At 42.0% G+C, this 23,116-nt stretch overlaps 1 protein-coding gene across 7 annotated transcripts; it reads left to right on the forward strand.

Annotated features, from left to right (window-relative positions):
• The first annotated feature begins 396 nt into the window (after positions 1-396).
• On the forward strand, positions 397-15,520 carry il15l (interleukin 15, like). 7 transcript variants are annotated; one of them, XM_087174932.1, is made up of 5 exons: positions 397-465; positions 3,337-3,702; positions 6,920-6,967; positions 10,924-11,061; positions 12,873-15,520. In XM_087174932.1, exons 2-5 carry the CDS (start codon positions 3,505-3,507, stop codon positions 12,978-12,980), a joined length of 492 nt encoding a protein of 163 aa, XP_087031058.1. In that variant the 5' UTR covers positions 397-465; positions 3,337-3,504; the 3' UTR covers positions 12,981-15,520. The 7 variants fall into 7 exon arrangements, with proteins under 7 accessions (XP_087031058.1, XP_087031059.1, XP_087031061.1 ...); XM_087174933.1 differs by lacking the exon at positions 397-465 and adding an exon at positions 1,369-1,890; XM_087174935.1 differs by lacking the exon at positions 397-465 and having other exon boundaries at positions 2,717-3,702; positions 6,923-6,967.
• The last annotated feature ends 7,596 nt before the right edge of the window (positions 15,521-23,116 follow it).

Here is a 23,116-nt window from a genome sequence, read left to right on the forward strand (position 1 = left end):
GATACAATCTGCATTGTGGATTGAGTGTGTGCATGTCATCTCTACTCGTGTGTAACTTGCTTTATCTTTCACATGATCTTCTCCACCCTTGACTCACACCCTGCTTGCCAGGTTACCTACGGACCTGAATCAGTGAATTACAGCCACAAACCTCACTTTCCAGTTGGTCTGTCTTTTTGCACAGATCAACCAAACCTGCCATACATACAGATGGGCGTGCGACCTTTCTGTTTTTAGTGGAACATATAAAGACATGTCTGATTGTGACTTCCTTGTTTTTCTGAAATCAGATACATCGCTTTGTGCAGCAGTGTGAATGCCTGTGTGTTGATAAATGATCAGTGAGATTGCGGAGGAGTGCAACTCAGTTTCCCTTTTGTTCTGCAACTGACATGTAGACTTTGACCCCTGCTTTTATTTCTTCCTCTGACACGTCTGCTGTCCTCATGCGGTAGCTTTTTCTGGGTAAGAGATTTAATCAACATTATTTCTTAGTTTTGATTAGACCTCCTGCTGCTTCATATATGTGTAAAATGTGCAGAATTTCTATTAGCAGACATGCCTGTGGATAAAGGTGCTCTAGTAGTTGAGATGAAATCCTTAAAGGTTTACTGAGAAAATCAGTCTATAGTCATGCTACCAGCTCCGTGAGGCTGAATTAGACACAGTGTTTCCTTGAGCTAAATGAGCTAACACCTGCATGCTAACATGCTCACAATGACAACGCTAAAATGCTGATGGTTAGTAGGTATAATGTTTACCAGATTTCATCAGTCATTGCAAAAACTGAACTGAATTTTCTTAAATATGCAGTATGATTTTTTTTACTTACTTTATTTATAACACATGGATGATGAATCCTCCTTTCCTAACCACAGAATAAACAGGATTGATATGTTGAAATAAGATCACATGAAAGAAAAATACAAATAGAGAAAGTTGAGCCATTAAAATAATAATTAAGAGAAACCTAATAGAGAAAACTAATTTTTAGTGTTTTCTACAAAGGGAGGGGATTTAGTGAAACAACATTTATGTATAGGCTATAGTATTTTGTTATGATGATGATATTGTTAATTAGAAATACAATCTGCTTGTTCTTCATAATGACTCCTAACTGGCTTTAAAGAGAAGAAATCTATATGTATGGATTTGGGCTTCAGTTCTTGATCGTGTCACAAAAATAAAACAGCAGCTCTGTTGTTTCTACATTCATGTGGGTCTCAGGGTTCGAATTACACTATGGCTTTCGGGGGAGCTCTATTTTCTGTTGTGCACCACTACTTCACATGTCACATACACATGCATACATATAAGCAGTGTGGTCAATAACAGGGTTACTGCGAAAGACATTTTACTATTACCAGGTTCAGGCCCAGGTTCGCTGCTGCAGGTGGTGGCGGTGGTGGAGAATGGCAGGTCTGAGGAAAAACCATGGACTGAAGACAGCGGCTGAGGGGGACTGAGGAACACATCATGACACACCACTCTCATGACTGTACAGTAAATACGAAGCCACAGCCAGCAACTGATTAAACTGCATTCATTTACATAATATATCTCTTTTGTTTCAAACATGAAAACATTTGCAGTCCACCACAGAACAGTTTTACATGTTACGCATTGAACACACAAGGTATAAGGTGTTAATCAGTGATCTTCAGAGGTTGGTAGATGGACTTTGTTTCCTTTGGACAGAGCCAGTCCAGCTGTTCCCCCATTTCCAGTCTTTAAGCTAAGATAAGCTAACCAGCTGATGTCTGTGGCTTCATATTTACTGTACAGATGTGAGAACAGGATCAATCACTTGGCAAGAAAGCGATGAAGTGTATTTCTGATAATGTGCAACTGTTCATTTAAAACCAGATGGAGATGTAATACACCTGCAGAGTGAGTATAAAGTTGAACTAAGATATCTTTTATTTGTACCTATTCAGTGATTGTTTAACATTAACATTTAACATTTGACTTGTATACACACATCCATAAAATCTAGTACATGATAAATTACAATTTATTTATTGTGACCTGTAAGCTATATATTTTATCATGCTGTAGAGCATAGCAATTATTTCCTTAAAGCTGCTAGTCAGTATATTTATATTGATAATGGGTCAAATGACTAGGTCCATGTGAAAAGATTCACTTGTAGTAACAACTGAACAGAGAGATCAGGTCTGCAGTTCCCCTCAGCTCAATGGCTTCTCTGTCATTACACTGTCAGTGTTCCCAGCAGCAGCTGTCTCTGTCAAACAAGCTCTGCTAAGCTACTTAGCCGCTAAACAGCAGCAGACATGGTCCACACAGTGGTGCTAACGCAGACGCTTTGAGCTGCACAGGATCGACTTAACGCAACGCTGAGTTCTGGAGTGTGTCACCTGAAAAATCTTGCTGCAACGCAAGCACAAGTTTTAAGAACCAAAAACAATCTTAATGTAGTTTTACATCTCTTCTCTCAGGCTTCTCTTTGGAGCGCTAGTAACAACAGGTCAGTGAGCCAATCAGAAGAGAGGAGCTGTTGGTTTGTGTACATTGGAGCACCACAGTGTCAAGCGACAATCCGCATAGCATGGCTAAAACATCGTTCTGATAGTACCATAATTCTGTCAGTAGTATTAGGAAGTATTTGCTGCTATAAATCAGTAGTTTATAACATTTTACCACATATGAACCACACCTTCCTCTGTGAGTAACACCTTCTTCACAGTGAGTAACTGAGACTGAAGTAAACTATAAACACTTAATGCAGAGTTTTGAAACAGGCATTATTTATGGGCTGTTCTCTGACCACACACAAACACACAAATTCACAGGAATGTCTCTGTAATTTCTGCTTTTATGAGGAAAAATAACAAATGCGGGAGAAGCTGGAGAGGTAGAGAACAAGATAGATGATGGAAGGAGGAGGGAATGTGATCCTGGAGGAGGAGGAGGAATGGGAGGAGTAAAGAAGTGAAATCACGAGGGCAAGAAAGACAAACGTGACAGAGGGGAGACAGAGAGGAGAAGGAAGAGTAAAGCTGCGGGTTGGCTCTCGGGTGGAAGCTTGTCTGCACGCTTCCCTCCATCCATCTATCTGTCCATCCCTCCGTCCCACAACCTGAGAGCAGACTGTTTCAACCACGTGGAGATGAAATCAGCTGCTAGTTGAGAGAAACTTTTCTTCATTTTCCACAGCTCTAGAATTTACTGCCCTGATTTGCTCTGTGGCTTTTTGAAGTTAAACAAGTGAACTGGAGTGAAAACTCACTTGTTGAAACTATGATATAATCTGTCCTTTCTTTAATGGAATTTGGTGTTGGATGCTGTTCAGATTTCAGCTGTTTTTTTTTCCAGGTTTTCTGAGCTGGTCTCGGATCAGCAACAGGACTCTTGCAGGATTACAGGAACATTTCCTCGTTGCGTCTGTCAGTGGGACGTTTTACATGGATTTTTCCCAGCTGTGACGGATTTGAACTTTCAGGCTGAATCCTGGAAAAAACAAAGCTGTTTTTCTCTACAAGGATGTCATTGTGTGAGACGCAATGTGACACAGATGATGCTATTGTGGCCCTTGCCATGTTGAGAGGGAGGCCAGCTCTCGAGGTTGTGTTTCTGTGTTTTGTCTGTGTGCTCTCCCTGAAACCACAACCGGATGCCAGAATCTGTTCCCAAGACATCATCCTCAGGGTGGAGTTTCTCATCAAGAAAGCCCCCAACTTGGTATGAGTTTCGTTTCTTTCTTTTTTTTAAATCAGCAAATTCTTTTTCACAAAATGTCATATTCTGTCCTGCTCAGATAACACACCTAGGCTGCATCTGCAGGTTTTAATATTAGTTAAAATTGTCTTAATTTTGTGGATTTTACACTAGAAGATGTCTTTAGCAACTAAGAGGTGCAGTCACTTTTCATCACTGTCCTGAAGTCATCTGTTAGTGAGATTCTTTCTCATGTTTTAAATTCAAGCTTCAATAATTCCAGGCTTTTATTATGTTATGATAAAAATAATTATCCCACAATCATGTTTAATGATTTACCATCTTTACTGAAGGTGACTAATATAAATCAGTTGCAAAAAAAACCAAAAACAAATAACAACCATAACTTCAGGCTGTGAAATGAGTTCTGCTTGAATAAAAGACAATAATGCAGTGTTGCTGTTGTATAGTTTGAAAGTGGTGAAAGGCTGGTAAACACCTGAAACGGGTAATGCTACACCGAAGGAGTCAGACAGACAGACGGATAGACAGACAGATAGCAGGGCCACATGTACCGGCAGGAAGAGAGCTGATTTCTGTCAGGTCTGTGGTTTTTGTTACAAATGTCACAAAGATAAATTCTAAATGCAAGTTTAATTCTACCACCTTCTTAGAAAAATACAGAGAATATAGATTAAATAATTTTTTAAGATAAAACAACGCTGTACGCAGCTCTGAGTCAAAAGCCTCTAAGAACAATCAAAACCCTGAACCTATCCCTAAACAATCTGGAAATGGGCATTTTTAAAGTAAAATGGCTTGGGCAGGGCAGCCTGTATATAGAGTCCTAAAAAAAGGTAAGATCTTATCAATCAATCAAACTTTATTTGTAGAGCACTTTTCATACAGGTTAGAACAGTTAAAAGAGCTTCATAGATGACCGATGAAGTAAGAAACGTGACAATGAGATACAATAAAATTCATGTAAAAAGCTATAATAACATTAGCAACCAAAAAAACATAAGAAAATGAATAATAAAAGAACCAATAAAATAGAATAAAATGCAACTGCAGCATAATTACAATAAAATAAAGTAACTAATGACTAAAACCAAATTTAATTAAAAGCCAGTCAGGACTCGGGAAGCAGATTCTTTAAAACCTTTTTGGGTAAACCAGATAGGAGAGCATTACAATAGTTAGGTCTGCTGGATATGAAAGCATGCACTAGTTTCTCCATGTCACTCAGAGAAAGAAATGAAATATTTTTGATATATACAGCAAGTTATTGATAAAAAGCAGATTTAGAAAGAAGCCTTCATGAGCTTTAAAATTTAGTTCTGAATCAAAGATCACAACAAGGTTTTTATCTCAAGTGGACTGTGTTGTCCACTGTGATGGGGATCATGTCTCCTACAATATGAAAGTGAAAACTCAGGTCTGTAGGTCTGGGAACTGAATGTCCAACATGCAGCTGCTGGTAAAATAGATAAAATACAGAGAAATAGTGTTACGAAAAGTGTTTCTTTGCTTTTACTCATAAACAGACTGTGTGTCAAGTATTTTCATTTGGATTTATTAAAGGCACGGCCTCATTTCCCAATCAGCAACAATGAGCAGTCATACAGTCATACTTAACTGTGACACACACACACACACACACTGTGCAGTGCATTGAACTGAAAGCTGATAGCTTAAGAGCTGAGAATTTATATTCATAGTCAAACCTACAGTGGCAGACAATGAGCTGCAACGGCCCAAAACACTTCCTTTAGGAGAAACAAGCTGCAAATTCAGAAACGATGCATATTCAAAAATATATAAAAAAATACGAACAAATACAAGAACAGAAACATGCTACAAATGAAAAAAAAAACAAGCTGCAGGAAGACGGTGCAACATAAACACATGAACCCCCAAAACAAATGCAACAGAAAAAATGCTGCACATCCAGACAACACAATAGAAGAGCGCCAGGCCTCTAGGGGGAGCTCTAAGTGGAACACCTGTAGACTGTATATATGCACGCTAATGCTTGCTACATTATCTGTTGCTCTTTTATAATATTTTATACAACAGGTAGTTCAAAACAAGTAATTTCATTGGACAAGAGTCATTCCATGAGTGCTGATATAGAGTACAACAGCACTGGGAATTTTAACTAAATGTATCACTCCGCTTCAAAGGTGTTCTATTAACCATTAATGAGCATTACATTAACGGTCGTTATCTATCTTAGATTGTAACAAACTTTGCAAAGATGAAAATTCTTTCCAGAAATAACAGAATTAAATGATGTCTTGTCGTCAGAGGATGAAGAGAAGAAGCATGGATACTTCAGCACACACCTGAGCTAACGTATAGACAAAGTAGCAAGCTAGTGTGCACTTTGCAGGTCAGGAAAATGTTTATGTGTTGCTTAGCAACAGTCCAATACCAGTCCAGTTACAGAACTATTTGTGTTGGCATAGCCAAATAAATGACAAATAAGCAAACACATCATTATCTGTTGTTTCTTATTTAACTAATATGGCGCTTGTAGAACTGTTGTTTAAAAGCCATATCACACTCGACGTCATGACGTTGCACTCATTATCAGCAAGGCTGTGATTCTCTGCAGTACTTGGCCTGCAGCCTTGTGCCTATGACCAAATCACAGCTGTGCTGATATTCAGTACAACGTCATGACCTCGAGTGTCATATGGCTTAAGAACTACGGCCAAATGTAAACAAGTACACAAATCTTTCTATCGCCTTTTATCACCTTTATATGTCGCTGCCTCTCTTCCCTCATACTCTCTCGTTTGGTCAAATGTTCAGCCATAGGTCTGGTGTCTTGGGTTGAAGCTCATGCTTATGCTCAAGGTGTTCCACTTAGAGCTCCCCTTAAAGGCCTGGAGCTCTTCCATCTATTTGTCTGGATGTGCAGCGTTTTTCTGTTGCATTCATGTTTGCTGTTCTTGTGTTTGGTTTGTCTTCCTGTCGCACTTTTAGTCATTCGCAGCATATTTCCATTCTTGTGGTTTTTTTTGCATTTGCACGCGTTTTTGAATCTGCATTGTTTCTGAATTTGCAGCTCTTTACTCCTGATGGAAGTAATTTGGGCCATTGGAGTACCTTTGCTCCTTTCGGCCACGCTACAAACCTGTATTACCTTTTAGACTTTATTACAATTATAATTCTACTATACGTATATACTGTGACTGTGCACATCCAAAGATAACTTTCTCTTTCCCCTCAGAAGTGGTTGAACAGCAGACTGTACACGCCCAATCTCACAGACTACCAGGTATGAGCTTCCTCAAAGCCCTGAGTCATTACTCACTCTGCTGTCTTCCTCTCCTGTTTATCTTATCTTCTCCTGATATCTGACTCTACTGTACACGCACTCACAAAGACAAAGGTCATCATCTGTGTAACTTTGGTTCATCCACAGCACAAACAAAAAAAAAATCACTTACTTTTCTCAATCTGTTTTTTAAGAACAATAACAAAAAAGTGAATATTACTTACATTACCTACATCACCTGCTGTTTACAAACAGAAGAAAAAAACACCTTTTCACACCTGACCAGGAGCTGGATGCATAAATGATGCATACGCACAAAAATCATGCACATAAACTGGTATTTATAAACACAGAATGTGTCACCTGACTAATTCCTTTGAACATGTGAACACACGGTTTTCCAAAGTGAAGTTACAGTGAAGTGAAAATACAAAATAAGCCGAGACAAGTAATTTAACATAAAATAAAAACAACTATACAGAGCTTGAATTCATTATCGTCATTATAAATTTTTCCTCTTTACACATCAGTAATAATTTTACATTCAAAGACAGAAATAATTGTGTTTGTACTCAGTTTCACAATTGGTGAAATTGTGCTTTCTCGTCTGTCTTCTCTATGTCTGATCACTTGGTGGAGACGTTTTTTTTTTTATAGAAGCTGATTAATTAAGGGAGTATATTCATCCATTTATGGTTAATTGTGGGACTGGAAACAAGGCTCGTATAGATGAGCCCAATTTCTCTCTGAGTGAGATTTATAAAGCAGAACCATGCGAACGCACGGCTTTAGATAGATAGATAGATAGATAGATAGATAGATAGATAGATAGATAGATAGATAGATAGATAGATAGATGATAGATAGATAGATAGATAGATCGATAGATACTTTATTTATCTCTTAGGGGAAATTCATGTGTCCATTAGCTCATTGTTGATAATATTAATAATAATAAAATCAGTTAATAACAAATGAACAATAATAATTAGATTAGTCCACTTCCTTTTGCTGAGGTTTTGCCTGATGGCAGTGGGAACAAAGGATCTCCTGAACCTCTCTGTTCTGCAGCGCAGTGAGATGAGATGTTTGCTGCAGCTGTAGCTGCTTCTCTGTCCTGCCAGAATGTTGTGGAGAATATGGTTGGTATTGTACAAGATGGCTTCCATCTTACATTGCATGTTACATTATAATTCTGATGAAAAGAATGTGTATGAATATTTCTGGTTTTGTGCGTCACATAGTTTAAGTCATGAATCTACGCAGAGCTTTATGCATCTGGCCCCTGGAGTCCAGGTCACCTCCATGTGAACTCTGGTGCATTTTTTTTTTTTACTTAAACCTCTATTGGTTTTTCTAACAGAAATTAGGCAGTAAAAATTACTACTGGGATTATATGTAGTTTAGAGCAATGTCGATTATGACCTTTCACAATTGCTCCTCATTGTAAACTTGATAAGCTCGTCCTGCCAGTTTGCTGCTATCAGTCTGTTAGCTCTCATGCACCCGGTTGTTAAAATTAGTTTTTTGTGTTTGGAACCAGTTCCTGTGACAGTGTATTTAAAAAGGCAAATGAAGTCAATGACCTTTCCCAAAGATTGTGTAACAGTTTCCCTGGAGGTTTTATTTAGTGCAAGCCCACATGATTCACCCATCTTGTGAAATCAAACAGGAGTGAAATATGTTCTATGCACACAATTATAATTGACCATATTTAGATACCTTGTGAAGTGTTTTCCAGACACGACCCCATTCTTCAGTTTCCAAGGATATCCTAAAGTCGGTTTCCCAGTTTCTTTGATCTGCATCCCAATTTCCTCCTGGTGTTTTCTTCATCAATGTGTATAATTTCGATGCAGTTTTGACCTTCTGTTTGACCATTGATTCTGGTTTAGACTCAATATTTGTCAACCTGGGTATGACATAGAGATATTTGGCCAATTGTGATCTTATTTGTATATATTTTCAGAAATCTAGCTATATTCAATAACTTATGCAGTTTTAAGATTAGCAAACGTTTTCAATTTTCTCTCATGTGGGTTTCTCATATCTTCTAACGTTCTAATACCTTTGGATTCCTTCCCCTCACACTCACACATCCATTTCTATTTCTATTCTAGTTTCCTCATCACCTCATCATCAGTCAGTATTTAAACCTGCCCCTGTCACCAGCTCGTATTCATCTGTTTATGTTCCCTTGTGTTTTCCTATGTTCCCCCATCTGTTTACTAATCTGTTGTCTGTGCCTGTCTGCCTGCTTGTACACCCATCGATCTGTAAGCCTGAATCGTCACTGAACTTCCCCTCTTGCCTGTCCTGCTGCCAGCAGTGTCTGCACTCCGGAGCAGGTTTTCTTTAAGAACCTCCCTGAATTTGGCTGCATTCATCCTTCCCTAAATCCTGAACAGTCTCACAGTGTCTAGCCACTGAGAAGGCCCCCCATAGCATGATGCTGCCACCCCACTACCTTGCTTCACCGTAGCCAGGTGATGAGCAGTGCCTGGTGTTCACCAGAAAAAGTGTTTCGAACTCTGTCTAAAGGGTTCATTTTTTGTGTCATCAGACCCCAGAATCTTTTTTCTCATACTCTCAGAGTACTTTAAATGTTGTTTGACAACCTCCAGCAGGCTGTCATGTGCCTTTAACTCAAAGTCATCTCTCCACCATAAAGACCTGACTGATGGAGAGCTACTGAGATGGCCGTCCTTCCTCCAGGTTCTCCATCTCTGCAGAGAGCTTCTGAAACTATTAGTGGGAACATTGGGTTCCTGGTCACCTCCCTCACCAAGGCCCCTTTTGTTACTCAATTTTGCTGGACGGCCAACTCTAGAAGAGGCTTCCAGACTTCTTCCATGTCACAATGATTGACGCCACTGTTCTCCTGGGTACAGGAAGGTGGATTTATACTCTTGACATGATCTTTGTCTCACTACGGTTTTATCACAGAGGTCTACAGAGACTTGTTTGGACTTGAATGGTTTTTGTCTTGACCAAGCCGCAAGTACCAAAAACTGCAGTTCCTCTAATGACCACTAGAGCCTGGCTCCAACAGTGAGTAAATCCCTATAGACCCATGTTGAAATGTCCAACTTTACAGCAGAAATAAACATGTTTACAGCCTGGTACAAAAAACAGTTTAGGTGTTTACATTTTATTAAGACTTCAGAGTTATGTATAATTGAGAGGCCTCTTTGAGTGACAGGTGGATGAGCTTGGGTGGGTGAGGTATGCTTGCCACAAACCAGCATGCACCAAAGTCTCTGCTCCACACATGCCCCACCTCTTTGATCATTTTTGGATTAGCCAGTAGTTAGGGGTGGAGTCAGACACTGCCAAGATGCTGACGGTGGAGCAGCTCACTCTGAGCTTCAAAACTTTCAGAACTCTTCAGAAACCTGTAGGTGACGTCACAGAGGCTACATCCATTTTTATTTACAAAAACAAGCAGTGTGAACTCTGGGACCTTATACACACAGCTGTGAGCCTTTTCTAAACTGTCCAATCAGCTCAGTTCACCACAGGTGGACTCCAGACTTCTAAACACATCTCAAGTACAATTAAAGTAAACAGGAAGCAGCTGACCACAGCAAAGAGTCTGAATACTTTTGTAAATGAGAGATTTCATTTTTTCATTTTCATAAATTTGTAGAAATTTCTAAAACCACGTTTTCACATTGTCATGATGGATTATCTGGCAATAGGGCTGGGAAATAAAAGCAAAGCCATATGTATGGCTAGAGACAGATACAGGTAAGGGAGGAGTTGTTTTGTTTGATTTGGGTGAACGGAGCCTTTAAAACCGACTGTATGAAATAAGTCTCCAACTTTATAAAACACTATGGTTCATTAAGAAGAACAAACTTTGTGCAGTGAGGTTGTGGTTGTTGTCTTGATGCCATCAAATCTCTCTCTCTCTCTCTCTCTCTCTCTCTCTCTCTCTCTCTCCCTGTCTCCAGCAGAAGTGCCCCAGCTCCACCTTCAAATGTTTTGCTGCTGAAATTAAAGTCCTCACCGATGAGTGGAAAACCTTCGATAATATTCCCAAATTCAAACTGAACATCTTGCTTGGGGAACTTGCGACGTCCTTCAACCAGGTTAGAAGGGAGGAGGTTGGATGTGTGTCATTGTGGGTGATCAAGAGTGAGCGCTTCAAAATGAATTAAAACTATTCAAATTACAAGTAATTTCGTCATATTTTTTATATTAAGATATAGAGCGATTTAATAGTTGTTATGTAAATCCACTTATAAAGAAATTGTACAGCTTCAGATTTGAGTCAATACTCACCAAATCATATTCACCAAATTTGATGAGAACTTGTTTACCAGGTTTTGAGGTACACATTTTTGGTATTTGTGGCACCCCCTATGGTTCAGGCTCAAAATGCTTTGTGGGCCTATTCCCAAACTCCGCCTGAAGATATCTAGCAAGATTCATGATGATTGGACAAATCTTTAATGAGTTATGGCCAATTCACTGCAAAGCCCTGCCCCTTGTGATGTTTACTGGTCAGTATATTGAAAACTAACTAACTAATTATAAGATATAAACAAGCTTTATGCAATGTTTGACAAGCAGGGTCCAATGATGACCTACATAAAATTTGATAGCAATCGGATCTACGGTTTAGGAGGAGATGTCAAAAATGTGTTTTTCAAGAAATTTGAACGATGAAAAACCCATTATGGCAGCCTTTCATGAACCAAGGCTTTTTTTGTAGAGCACACTGAGCAAATGAATCACACAAACAATGTGATGGGACCTTTCCAAAACTGTTGGATGGATAGGGCTCATATTTCTTGGGAAGCACATTCACATTTGTAGTTATTGGGCCAAGTTTTGTGTTTCTGAATCATTTCAGCTCATGAGAATTTGAGTTGCGGCAGATAAGGATTAAATGATTAAATTATATTAATAATAAAATGAGGCAAAAAGAATAGTTCTACCCCTTTGCGTTTAGACCCCTAATAAGATGGCAAAAAAATACATTTTGATACTTAAACGATAAGGTTCGCAATATTATGTATTTTTCTTAATTTAAACAAATCATATGTACAGAGCTAAATCAACACACAGCCAAATCCCAACACTTTCTGACTTCCCTCTGTGGCTCTCAGCAACAAGCCCATAAATATTTAAGACATAAACACTTCACAAATATATGGTTTCATTTTAAAAGTTGAGTAATTCACCAAAACAGCTGTTCACAGTAGTTTGTATAAAACAAGCAATTGGAAATTGTCACGGTTAAATTAGAGTTTTCCCACAACATGATTAACCAGTAGAGTCTAAGATGACACCAACATATTTAAGTTGGAAATCACTTGTATCTTCTCCCCAATACATAAAAAACAACATTGATGAAGGACATCACCTGTCCCCCTTGAGAAAAATGTACAGACTAATGATACAGATATTGTTACGTTATGATGCAATAAAGAAACTGCCAGCCACTTAGTGACATTTCCCATTCCCATATGTGTGTGTTTAAGAGCAACTTAACTGTTTTTTAAAGTTCACGTCTATTACTGTATTATCTGCATACATGGGAACATCAGCTCCAACACATGCTGAATGCAGACCATTAATGTAGACGCTGTAGAGAAGAGTCTGTGGTTCACAGACACAAAAGCAACACAAAATAAATACAAAAGCCAAAACACAAATGTTGTGGCTTTGCATTTGTGTTGTGGCTTTTGCATTTGTGTCATGGCTTACCATAGAAGAGGACTTAAACCGAGAACTGCATTACTCCAACATGAAAACTAAGAGTGGGTGACACTATGTCCTTGGTGTGTAGGGTTAAAAACAATTTGGGAGAGTTGTACGTTATGGTTATGGTTTGAACACCTTTCTTCTGTGAACAATAACACGTCTGCGTTCCTGTCTCTCTTCTCCTCCACAGACAGAGTCAGAGTGTCGTCAGTGTGAGCTGTTCAAGGAGCAAAATGCAGAAAAGTTCCTCAAAGATCTTCTTTCCACTCTTCAGTTTATAAACGAGCAGTACTGTTAACTGCTCAACAAAGCTCCCCCAAAGGACATTTCGAAGGGACCTCATGGCCACATTTCCTCTTAATAAACTCTTTATATCACCTGAGCACAAATGAAGTATTGTATGCATGATGTCTGAGCTTTTCACTGGTATTTAATTTGCAGCTGGATGTTAATGGGCAATGCACAGAACATTCAGGTAGCAGCTTCTCATTTAAAGCCAGCACTGTCCATTCAGCTTTCTAAAATGACAAACATCTCAGGTGAAGCCAGCTGTAGATAATTATCATGAATTCTCTTATTAAAAGATCAAGAAAACTCTGTTGCTCTCTGTAGTCCAGTGTCTGTACTGACCAGGATCAAGTAACTGGTGAACAGTAAGGTAGAAAAGTCAGTAAGCTCCATCTGGTATTTGAGATCCATAGTCAGTCACTTCATCGTTCTGTATCTATTGCTGCTTGCCTCATTTTCAGACAACATGTACATATCCCAGTTTTAAATTGTTCATAAGTTAAGTTACAAATGTTAAAGCTTAATTCAAACAGATTTGTGCCATTGTATTTTATTTGAATTTGATTGAAACTCCAGCTTTAAACACAAATCATCTAAGGAACACCCCAGAAAATCTACTGAAGGTTAGACCGTGTCCTCATTTACAGGCCCCACTTCAGATCCCCACTCATTACAGGGGACCAGTGTGCCTAGTATTTGACCATTACCAGAGACTTTTGTTGGAGCAGAGACAACAACTGCCAACAGAGTCAAGAATAACTATAGGGTCATGGAGTCAGTTTACAATAGATACAAAAGAGTGTCTGCACAATACCAAACCTAACATACTACAGCTGCTGGAATTAAACAGCTACATGGATTTTTTTTCATGAAAACATTAAGCATGTTTGGAATTTGTGGATGGATTCATTTTAAAATTGTTTTAAAGAAACAGAGGCAGCTGTCCTTATTATGGAACAGCTATTAGTCATTTCTCTGTAATTTTGTGTTATTCTTTTTATTATTGAAAGGAGGAGAAATGTAAATGTTGCCTTCAAACCAAGAACAGACAACAGAGCCAAGTGTCTGTCAAGTCTCACTGATGTGTAGTTCTGTGCATTCCTCCCTGCATAGGACTGCCCATACTAGATGACTTGTGTGAGTGTGTGGTGTACAGTCTTTTAGACAGACCAGTTTTTGTCTAAGTGTGTTTCTGGGTTTGAAAAACACAGAGATTTGGTGCTTGTTAAAGATCCTCCCAAGTTTCTCAGATAATCCAGACATGTATAGGGTGATGATGTTGATTTTATTCTTTTTTTCACCACCCACAGTGTCGGTGTTCTTCCTGGATCTTGCAGCCATTTTCACAAAGGTCCGGTTAGGGTGACCCTGAGCTTAGCTGCACACCGCACAACCAGAGAAGCTTCTGTTTACATTCAGTGTAGCTCACTGAGACGCATGGGGCTCTATTTCATTGTTCTAAAGCTCATGGCATAAATGCATTTAGGGAGTGTCCAAGTCACTTTTGTAAGGTGGCCCTGAGAGCTCAACAAACTGCAACTTAAGAAAACACATGCAAATAGACAAAACACAAACACATTCAGAAAACATCTTCATCAATTTGACAACACATGAGCTGCAAAACATCACAGCACATGAAAATAAACAAATGTGCTGCAAATTCAGTCCTACAACACAACGGAAGTGTTTCCGGGGGACACAATTGTAATCCTAACCGCAGCCATCCGGGTTCGAGCTATCAGCCGTATAACCCTCTCTCTCTCTCTCTCTCTCTATCACTCACTGACTTCTCTCTATCTCTCTCTCACTCCCTGACTTCACTTTTGCTTGCTCGCTCTCTCTCTCTGTCTCGTTTCTCGCTCTCTCTCTCTCTCTCTCTCTCTCTCAGAATTAAGGCAAAAAATTACTTTAAAAGAAATAAGTGATCAAGTGGGGACACACTTGTTGTTCAATGCTTTTAACTTCAAAAGTCCAAGCAAGTCCCAGGCAGGCTCATCACTTTTAGTGTACCCTGGAAACACTTCCCTTGTGTTTTGTATATTTGCAGCACATGTATGTCAAATTGATAGCACGTTTGTGTATTTGCATATGTTTTCTTAAGTTGCAGTGTGTTGAGCTTTCAGGGCCACCATAACTTTTGCTATTTCAGTGGTGGAAAAAAAACAGTCATTGCTCCAGGAGCATGGTTCAAAAGGGTTGTACTTAAATGTCTTAATTATTCATGGGAGTGTTTTGGGTGTAACATCCAATAAACAAATCAGTGCCATCTCCCATTCCCTTCAAAAAGCCAGGCATACTTGCACCTTGGTGTATTGCTATTATAACAGTGTTTCACACAGAATTCAATTCTATTTGTGGTCAGTTGACACATATTGTGACTGACCAGTGAGCCCAGTCCTGACCAGTGAGTCCAGTCCTGACAAAGGCTCAAGCTCTGTGCACTCTGAGGGGCAAAGAAGGGTTGAGTGAATCAGTGCTCTGAGTGAAACAAATCACAATGTTAGAAATATTTGATGTTACATGATGTGAATAAAGTGAAGTGTGAATAAATCTTCATTTCATTATGAAACTGTGGTGACATATTTAGGTTTGGAAATTTATTGGAAACACTGGGGGATTTACCAGGTACCAGAAAGAAAGCTTCTCTGCAGAGCCTCATTTATGTCCAAGAGACATCTTTGTCACAAAGAATGCTCTGACCTTCTGAGGCTATGTTGCAATGTTACAGACTTTCAGGTGTGTTTGACCAGGTGGTCTTGTTCCATGCACAGAAGCTTTTGTGGAGCAGACTCAACAGAAGTAAGTTTTTGCGGTCAGCTGCAGACACATGGCTGTTCAGAGACAGTTTCTGTGGAGGAGACTGTGAAATAATTTCTTCCTTGAAGTCTGTTCTTTCTCAGTTAGTTTGTATTCTTTTATTCAGTTTGTGGCTACACACAAGGTCAGCCACAGGTTACCATAGTTGACAGAAGTAGCCATAGTAACCATAGTTACAGCAGCCTTACTGATAGCAAGTGTAGGGAGAGCATGAGGTCCATATGTCCACACCAACATATTTCCACTTTAAAATGGTGTTTGAAAACGACTGTTGAGGAGTGCGACCTCTAATGCTGATATTTGCTTAATTGACCACTGCAGGGCTTCGGTCAGAAAGCACACAGGACATCAGCAGAGTTTTGATTGTTTACTTTAGAACTGTATTGGTACAACGATGCATTCTGGTATAGAGCAGTTTCTGAAAATAAATAACAAGAAATAAAAGACTGAGTTACCATCGTATACTTCTGTAAATTAAATACAGTAAATAAACACTTCACAGTAAATAAAATACATTTATATCAGTTTCACTCATCGAATATTTATAAGCGTGGCTTTAACCCTGAATCATGTAACATATACATGCGAAATGAGAGTAATATAAAAGTTAACTGATATATAAACAACTCAGTTAGCCTAAATGATGCTAAATCGCGATCTTGCTTACAAGGAAAAACTGACATCTCAAAGAGTGTAAATATGCACCAGCCGCTAAACAACACAATTAGGAGAGGTAAGTAACAAGTACACTCTCATTTTACATCACTATGAACACAACTTACATCGTCAGTGACTGCTGCAACGCTGTAATCATGTCGAGTGGAGAACGTAATAAAAGGAAGAGGAGCTGCTTAAACCGTCTTCATAATAAAATACTCACTTCAAAATAAAAGCATGAATACACAAATGTCCTTTAACTTGAAGAATTCTTAACAGCCGCCCCCACATTTGCCTTGTAAATGTGTAAAACTGGGGATTCTTCAAGTGTCTTCGGTATCGTCATCGGCCATTGAGCCCTTGGAAGTGATGGGTCAATGATTAGCACGACAGAGTCCACAGAGATGTTCTTTGATGACCATTGCCACCTTTGCCGATTCGGCAAGTAGTTCCTTGTGAACTGAAGCCAAAACTGATCCACTAGTGTCTGACAGTGTCGCCATCTACGCCGCCCCATACCTGCTGGAGTGTAGACCACCTGAGGCAGAGCCGCATCCTGCCGCCCCATCAGCAGGATGTTTGGAGTAATGGGGTCCAGATCAGCTACATCAGATGACACGTATCCCAGTGGCTTCGAGTTTAAGATCCCTTCTACTTCCACTAAAGCTGTGTACAAAACATCTTCTGATCCGGATTGACTGCCCACCGAGACTTGGAGGCCAGATTTGATAGAACGTACCTCTCTCTCCCACGCTCCACCAAAGTGGGGAGCATTCGGTGGGTTCAATTTGAAATCAATCTGATATTGTATCAGTTGATTTTTCAGCTCTGGTTCCAGAGCTGTGAAAGCCTCCCTGAGTTCTCGCTCAGCACCGCGAAAGTTGGTACCACAGTCTGATAGCACTTCCTTTGGTCGCCCCCGCCTGACAATGAAGCGACGAAGAGCAAGGAGGAAGGCATCCACATCCATAGAGTTCAGAAGCTATGTGGACCGCTCGTGTTGTGAGACACTTAAAGATCACACCCCAGCGCTTCTCCGTCCTCCGACCTATCTTCACCAGGTAAGGCCCGAAGCAATCAACACCAGTTGAATAGAAGGGTGGACAGAGAAGTCTGAGGCGTTGCGGGGGCAGATCTTCCATCTGCCATCTGCGGCCACAGATCTTCCATCTGCGGCACCTTTGGCTGAGCTCTCCAGCGCTGACAGGTGGAGCAGTGGAGTTGGTGGTGTCGAATGGCCTGTCGTCCCCGCAAGATCCAATACTGTCTCCGTAATTCAGCGTAGACCCGTTCTGTGCCTGGATGCAGTAAACGTTCATCCATGTCTTTGATGAGAAGTTTTACCGCTGGGTGCCTTGGGTCAAGCACAATAGGGTGGATCTCCCCGACGCTTGGGTCCCGCAATCTATGCAGCCTTCCCCCCACGCGGATGAGACATGTTGCATCGTCCCACTCCGGCGCAAGACTAAGCAGATGAGTGTGATTTGGCACGGGTTTCTGTGCTTTAAGGGCAGCGACTTCTCCTGAGAAGCTATGAGCTTGACATCCTCTCAGTAGCAAAACCTTTGCATCTCAGTGGCTAGGGAACTGATTGTGCGCTGGACCTGTTTCCGCCCCATGAACCTGCCGCGTTGCTTCTACCAGTTCCTTCCATGAGCTGTACTGGGTAGCATCAGGGGTGCTGCTGTTGGGCTCCACGGCTGTGAAGCAGCAGAAGGTGATACCTTTCAATTCGGATGAGCCCACTGTTGTGGCTTGCTCGGGTTTCTTCGGCCAGTGTTCTGCACTCTGTTTAAGGAGTGGAGGCCCTTGACTCCAGCGACCAGGTCCTGCTAGCTCGAGCAGTGATTTTCCTCTTGTTATATCGTCTGCCGGATTGTTTGGGCTGTCAATGTACCGCAAAGCCTGTCGGTCAGTTAGTTCTTGAATCTCGGACACATGGGTTCCGACAAACACCTTATATCGACAGGAATCTGATTGAAGCCACTCCAATACTGTGGTGGAGTCGGACAACAGAACTGTTTGTCGGATGGGAAGCGTCATCTCAGTCTCTATGAGCTTGGACAATTGAGCTCCGGCTAGTGCTGCGCAGAGTTCTAAGCGGGGTATGGACTGTTGCCGCTTGGGAGCAACCCTGGACCTAGCCATCACGAAGGAGGTGTAGATGGTATCTCCTGCCTCGACCGTAAGGTAAGCTACTGCTCCATATGCTTGCTCTGAAGCGTCACAAAAGATATGGAAATCACATTTTGCATCGGTACCTTTAGCAGGGGATGGCGAATAACAGCGGGGGATTGATACAGTGTTAAGATGTTTCAGCTCACTCTCCCAGGTTTCCCAGGCTTCTCGGAGGGCAGGAGGTAGGTCAGGATCATACCAACCCCTTTGCTTGGACCAGAGCTGCTGGATTAACACTTTGGCGCGGGTTGTGAATGGCACCATGAACCCTAAGGGATCATATTGACTGGCTAACACTTGATAAGCTGTCCTCATCGTCAGTGCAGAATGCTCAATGATCTGATACTGATAGCCCAGGGTGTCAGCAGCACAGTTCCATCTCAGGCCTAAGGTGGGTTCATGAAGATCTGTACGGCTCTGGCTCAGCCACTGCTCTGTAGCTGAAGATCTGGCGTCAGGGGGAAGATGGGCTACCACCGTTGGTCGATTACTGGCCCACTGCCTGTGGTCGAACCCTCCTTCTGCCAATAAGGTGCATAACTGGTCGACTCTTTGCCTGGCTGTAGATATGGTGGGAAAGCTTTCCAAGCAGTTGTCGACATAGAAGCTTTGCTGCACCGACTGTAGGACTTCAGGGTGGCTGTCTTGGTAGTTATGAGCATGTTGTTGCAGGGCGAAGATAGCACAGCATGGGCTGCATGTTGTGCCGAATGGTAACACCTGCCATTCATACACTTCCGGTGGGTCTTCACATCGCATGTCCCTCCAGATGAATCGAAGGAGTGGTCTGTCTTCAAGCAGCAGGCGGATTTGGTGAAACATCGCACGGATGTCACCGCTCACTGCAATCTGGTGCTTCCTGAATCGGATGAGGACACCCACCAGCGATGGACCCAGTGTAGGCCCAGGTAAGAGCTGCTCATTCAGGGAGACATTTTGGTGCAGAAATTAACAATTGAAGACCAGGTGTGATTTGTTGTTGTGGCACACTAAATGATGGGGGAGATACCATGCTTCTACAGACTGTTCCACCTCCTTAGGTTGAAGCTTCTTGGCGTACCCAGCATTGATGAGTTTGTTAATCTCGGCTGAGTAGATTGCTGCTCTCTCTGGTTGCCTCTTGAGTCGCTTCTCTGTGGCCCTCAGGTGAGCCATGACGGAATGGATGGAACTGTTGAGCTTGGGTGCTCCTAGTTTCCTCAGGAGGGGAGTTGCATAGCGGTGGACTTCTTCAACTTCCAGTCGCTGCGTTTTCGTTTCCAGAAGGTTCATGGCATCCTGGTCTTCACGAGAGCGGACAACCATTTTCTCATTTCGGAAAGGTAAGACATCGAGCTGCCATAACCTCTCGACATTCCGGTACAGGAGATCATCTGGGCTGGCGAATGAGATGAAAAGGCACTGTTGCACTGGTGTTTGTTCTGGCGCACACCTCTCTGCCCCTTGCAGGGCCCATCCCAGGGCCGTATGGATGGCTATGGGTCCACCGTTGGATCCTCTGCGGGTTGGCTCGGTCGCTGTAATGAGGTGCACATGATTTGAGACGAGCAACGCTAGTGGCCGTACATTGTTGAATGAGTTTAGCGGTATTGCTCGCAGGTGGGAATGTCGTTTTTGAAGCATCTGGACAGGGTAGGTTTGCTCCACTAGATCTAAACCTGCCGCTGTGAATGCCCCCTGTACTTTGAACCTCTTCCGTGGGATGCCTTTGGGGGAGATCTCGAAGTTAACCTTTGACCCTTGGAGGTGTGTAACATCTGTCCGTACAGTGCGTAGGGCGAGGGTCTCTGACTCACCATTCAGCCGAAGCTGCTGAACAGCTGTTGGTAAGATCATAGTCCGTTGTGCTCCATCATCTAGTATGGCAAAGGTTTCTACTGAATTGGAATTGTTGTGCAGCAGGACAGGAACCACCTTCAGGAGCACCTTGCTGGAGGTTATGCTGGGTGTCAAATATACTCGGCTCTCCGAGGTTCTTGGTTGTAAGTCAGTGGAACGGCACTGAGCAACGCTGGGGAGCACTTGGAGATGGATGTCGTCACAGTCACTGCAAGGTTTCTTGAGGTTGCAATACTCAGGGGCGTGGGCCCGTGCACACTTCCAGCAGCGTTTCCCGTCTGCTATCCACCTATCCAGCTCTGTTGCTGATTGCACTTTAATGCTGGGGCAGCGACTGATGTAATGTTCTTTGCTATCACAGAAGAGGCAGTGCACTTTAAAGGGTTTCTTGTCACTAGATGACATGGGTTTGTTGGAGGTGCTTGGCTGAATGGGATCTGCCCCGTGGTACACGGCTACACTTTGTCTTCTGCCCTTATATGGGATTTTCTCCTTCCCATTGCCAGCAGGTTTCTCCGGTTGATAGCGCTGTACTAGTCTGTTTGACAGGCGCTGCTGCTGAGCTTTACCTTGAAGCCAACCATTTAAGTCTTGTAGATTGTAGGGGTTGAGACTTGTGGTGTTGAGCTTTCCCTTTAGCTGGAGATATTCGATGAACCCATCTCTGTGGTCTTTGGTATTATAAGCGGTCAACATGGGAGCAGCAGTTGAGTTCCATCCCCTTCGGTCCCTCTAAAGAGAGCAGCATACTGACTAGGAGATGGACTCTGAGAGCGAAGCTCTGGAAGTTGCGTGCATCTCCGGACTTCACATCAGGTGTAGTCAGGATAGCTGCTATTTCACTCTGTGCTAGTTGATGTGGCTGACCATACTGAAGCTGTAATGCCTGCATGGCTGCTGTGTATGGGAATGGATCATGTCTGCAGGACTGGCCAATCATCTGTGCCTCTGGGAGCTTGAGATGTTCGAGTAGCACATGGTATTTGTACTTTTCATTCAGTTCAGGAAAAGGCTCGAGCAGGTTTTCTAGGGCCAATTTCAGGTTAGCAAACTCCCTTTCACTATCTGTAGTGAAATCTGGGATTTTGGGTTTGGGCACACCAAATATGGAGCGTGGTTGCAGACTAGAGTTGTGTGGAGCTGTAGTCTGGCTTGTTGGGAACAGCAACTGAACAGCTGGGGAGGTGTTAGGCACTACTGGGGGAAATGGCGGTGAATGAGATGGCACTGCAGATGATAACATAGGTACATATTGAGGTAGACTATAGATTGAAGGGGATTGAAGTGGAGGATAGTTCGGTTTTGTTTGTGGTCTGTGATATGAAGGTGGGGGCTTGTAGGGCAGTGCTGTGGTTAACAGCTGTTGTACCTGAGGGCGGTATCTGGAAGCGAATTCATCCTCACTGCGATATAGTCCTATTACCTGGGGTTGCAAGGGAACTGGCTTTATGGGTTGCTGTGGGGGTGAGGCTAACGTTGCTCGATCAGATGAGATGATTGGACAGGAGGAGCTCAGGTGCTTTGGAGAGGCTGGATGTATTGGTGTGAATGCAGATTTTGCTCTCTCATTTACTACCACAGAGGTGTAGCCTCTCGGCTCAGCTTCTATCTCTAATGTTGGAATCACATTTGCTGGTGTGTGTCTTTCAGTATGCGACTCCATGTGATGTACTTGCTTCTCTTTTACCTTGTGAGTCTCTTCATTCTCCTCTTCTTCCCTTAGGAATGATGTGATGTGTTCCAGTAGTTCTTGGCGACGACGTTGTCGATATTCATACTGACGGAGTTTGTGAGTAACTTCGGCTATTTCCGCCTTTTCTTCTTTCGCGCTCCTGCATATGGATTCCACAAGCTGTTCGAGTGCTGTGGTGCTCAGTGGGTCATCTTGGTTAGACCTACGTGAAGATCCACCTGCGCCAAGAAGAGAAGTTGCATCTGCTTGTCCACTGTCTGCTGCGGCCGCTGCTCCTCTCTGCTCCTCATGCTCTCCGTCGTCGGGGTAGGAGGAAAGGGCAGGCCTATGAGGGTTGTAGGCAAGGATGTACTTTTCTAGGTGCTTGGGTGTAGGGCGCCACCTTGCATGTCGCTCTTGTGCATCAGTATGAGGGGGGAGTGCTGTATCTTCCTCTGATGACATTCTGCAGCAGTCAAAAAATCTGGCTCGAAGGACCTTTTTTGAGGAGTGCGACCTCTAATGCTGATATTTGCCTAATCGACCACTGCAGGGCTTCGGTCAGAAAGCACGCAGGACATCAGCAGAATTTTGATTGTTTACTTTAGAACTGTATTGGTACAACAATGCATTCTGGTATAGAGCAGTTTCTGAAAATATATAACAAGAAATAAAAGACTGAGTTACCATCGTATACTTCTGTAAATTAAATACAGTAAATAAACAATTCACAGTAAATAAAATACATTTATATCAGTTTCACTCATCGAATATTCATAAGCGCGGCTTTAACCCTGAATCATGTAACATATACATGCAAAATGAGAGTAATATGAAAGTTAACTGCTATATAAACAACTCAGTTAGCCTAAATGATGCTAAATTGCGATGATGCTTACAAGTAAAAACCGACATCTGAAAGAGTGCAAATATGCACCAGCCGCTAAACAACACAATTAGGAGAGGTAAGTAACATGTACACT

The sequence above is a fragment of the Seriola lalandi genome, unplaced genomic scaffold (genome assembly GCF_002814215.2).
Source record: "Seriola lalandi dorsalis isolate HSWRI2012SDOR001 ecotype SW California unplaced genomic scaffold, Sedor1 jcf7180002054399, whole genome shotgun sequence".
Taxonomy (NCBI): domain Eukaryota; kingdom Metazoa; phylum Chordata; class Actinopteri; order Carangiformes; family Carangidae; genus Seriola; species Seriola lalandi.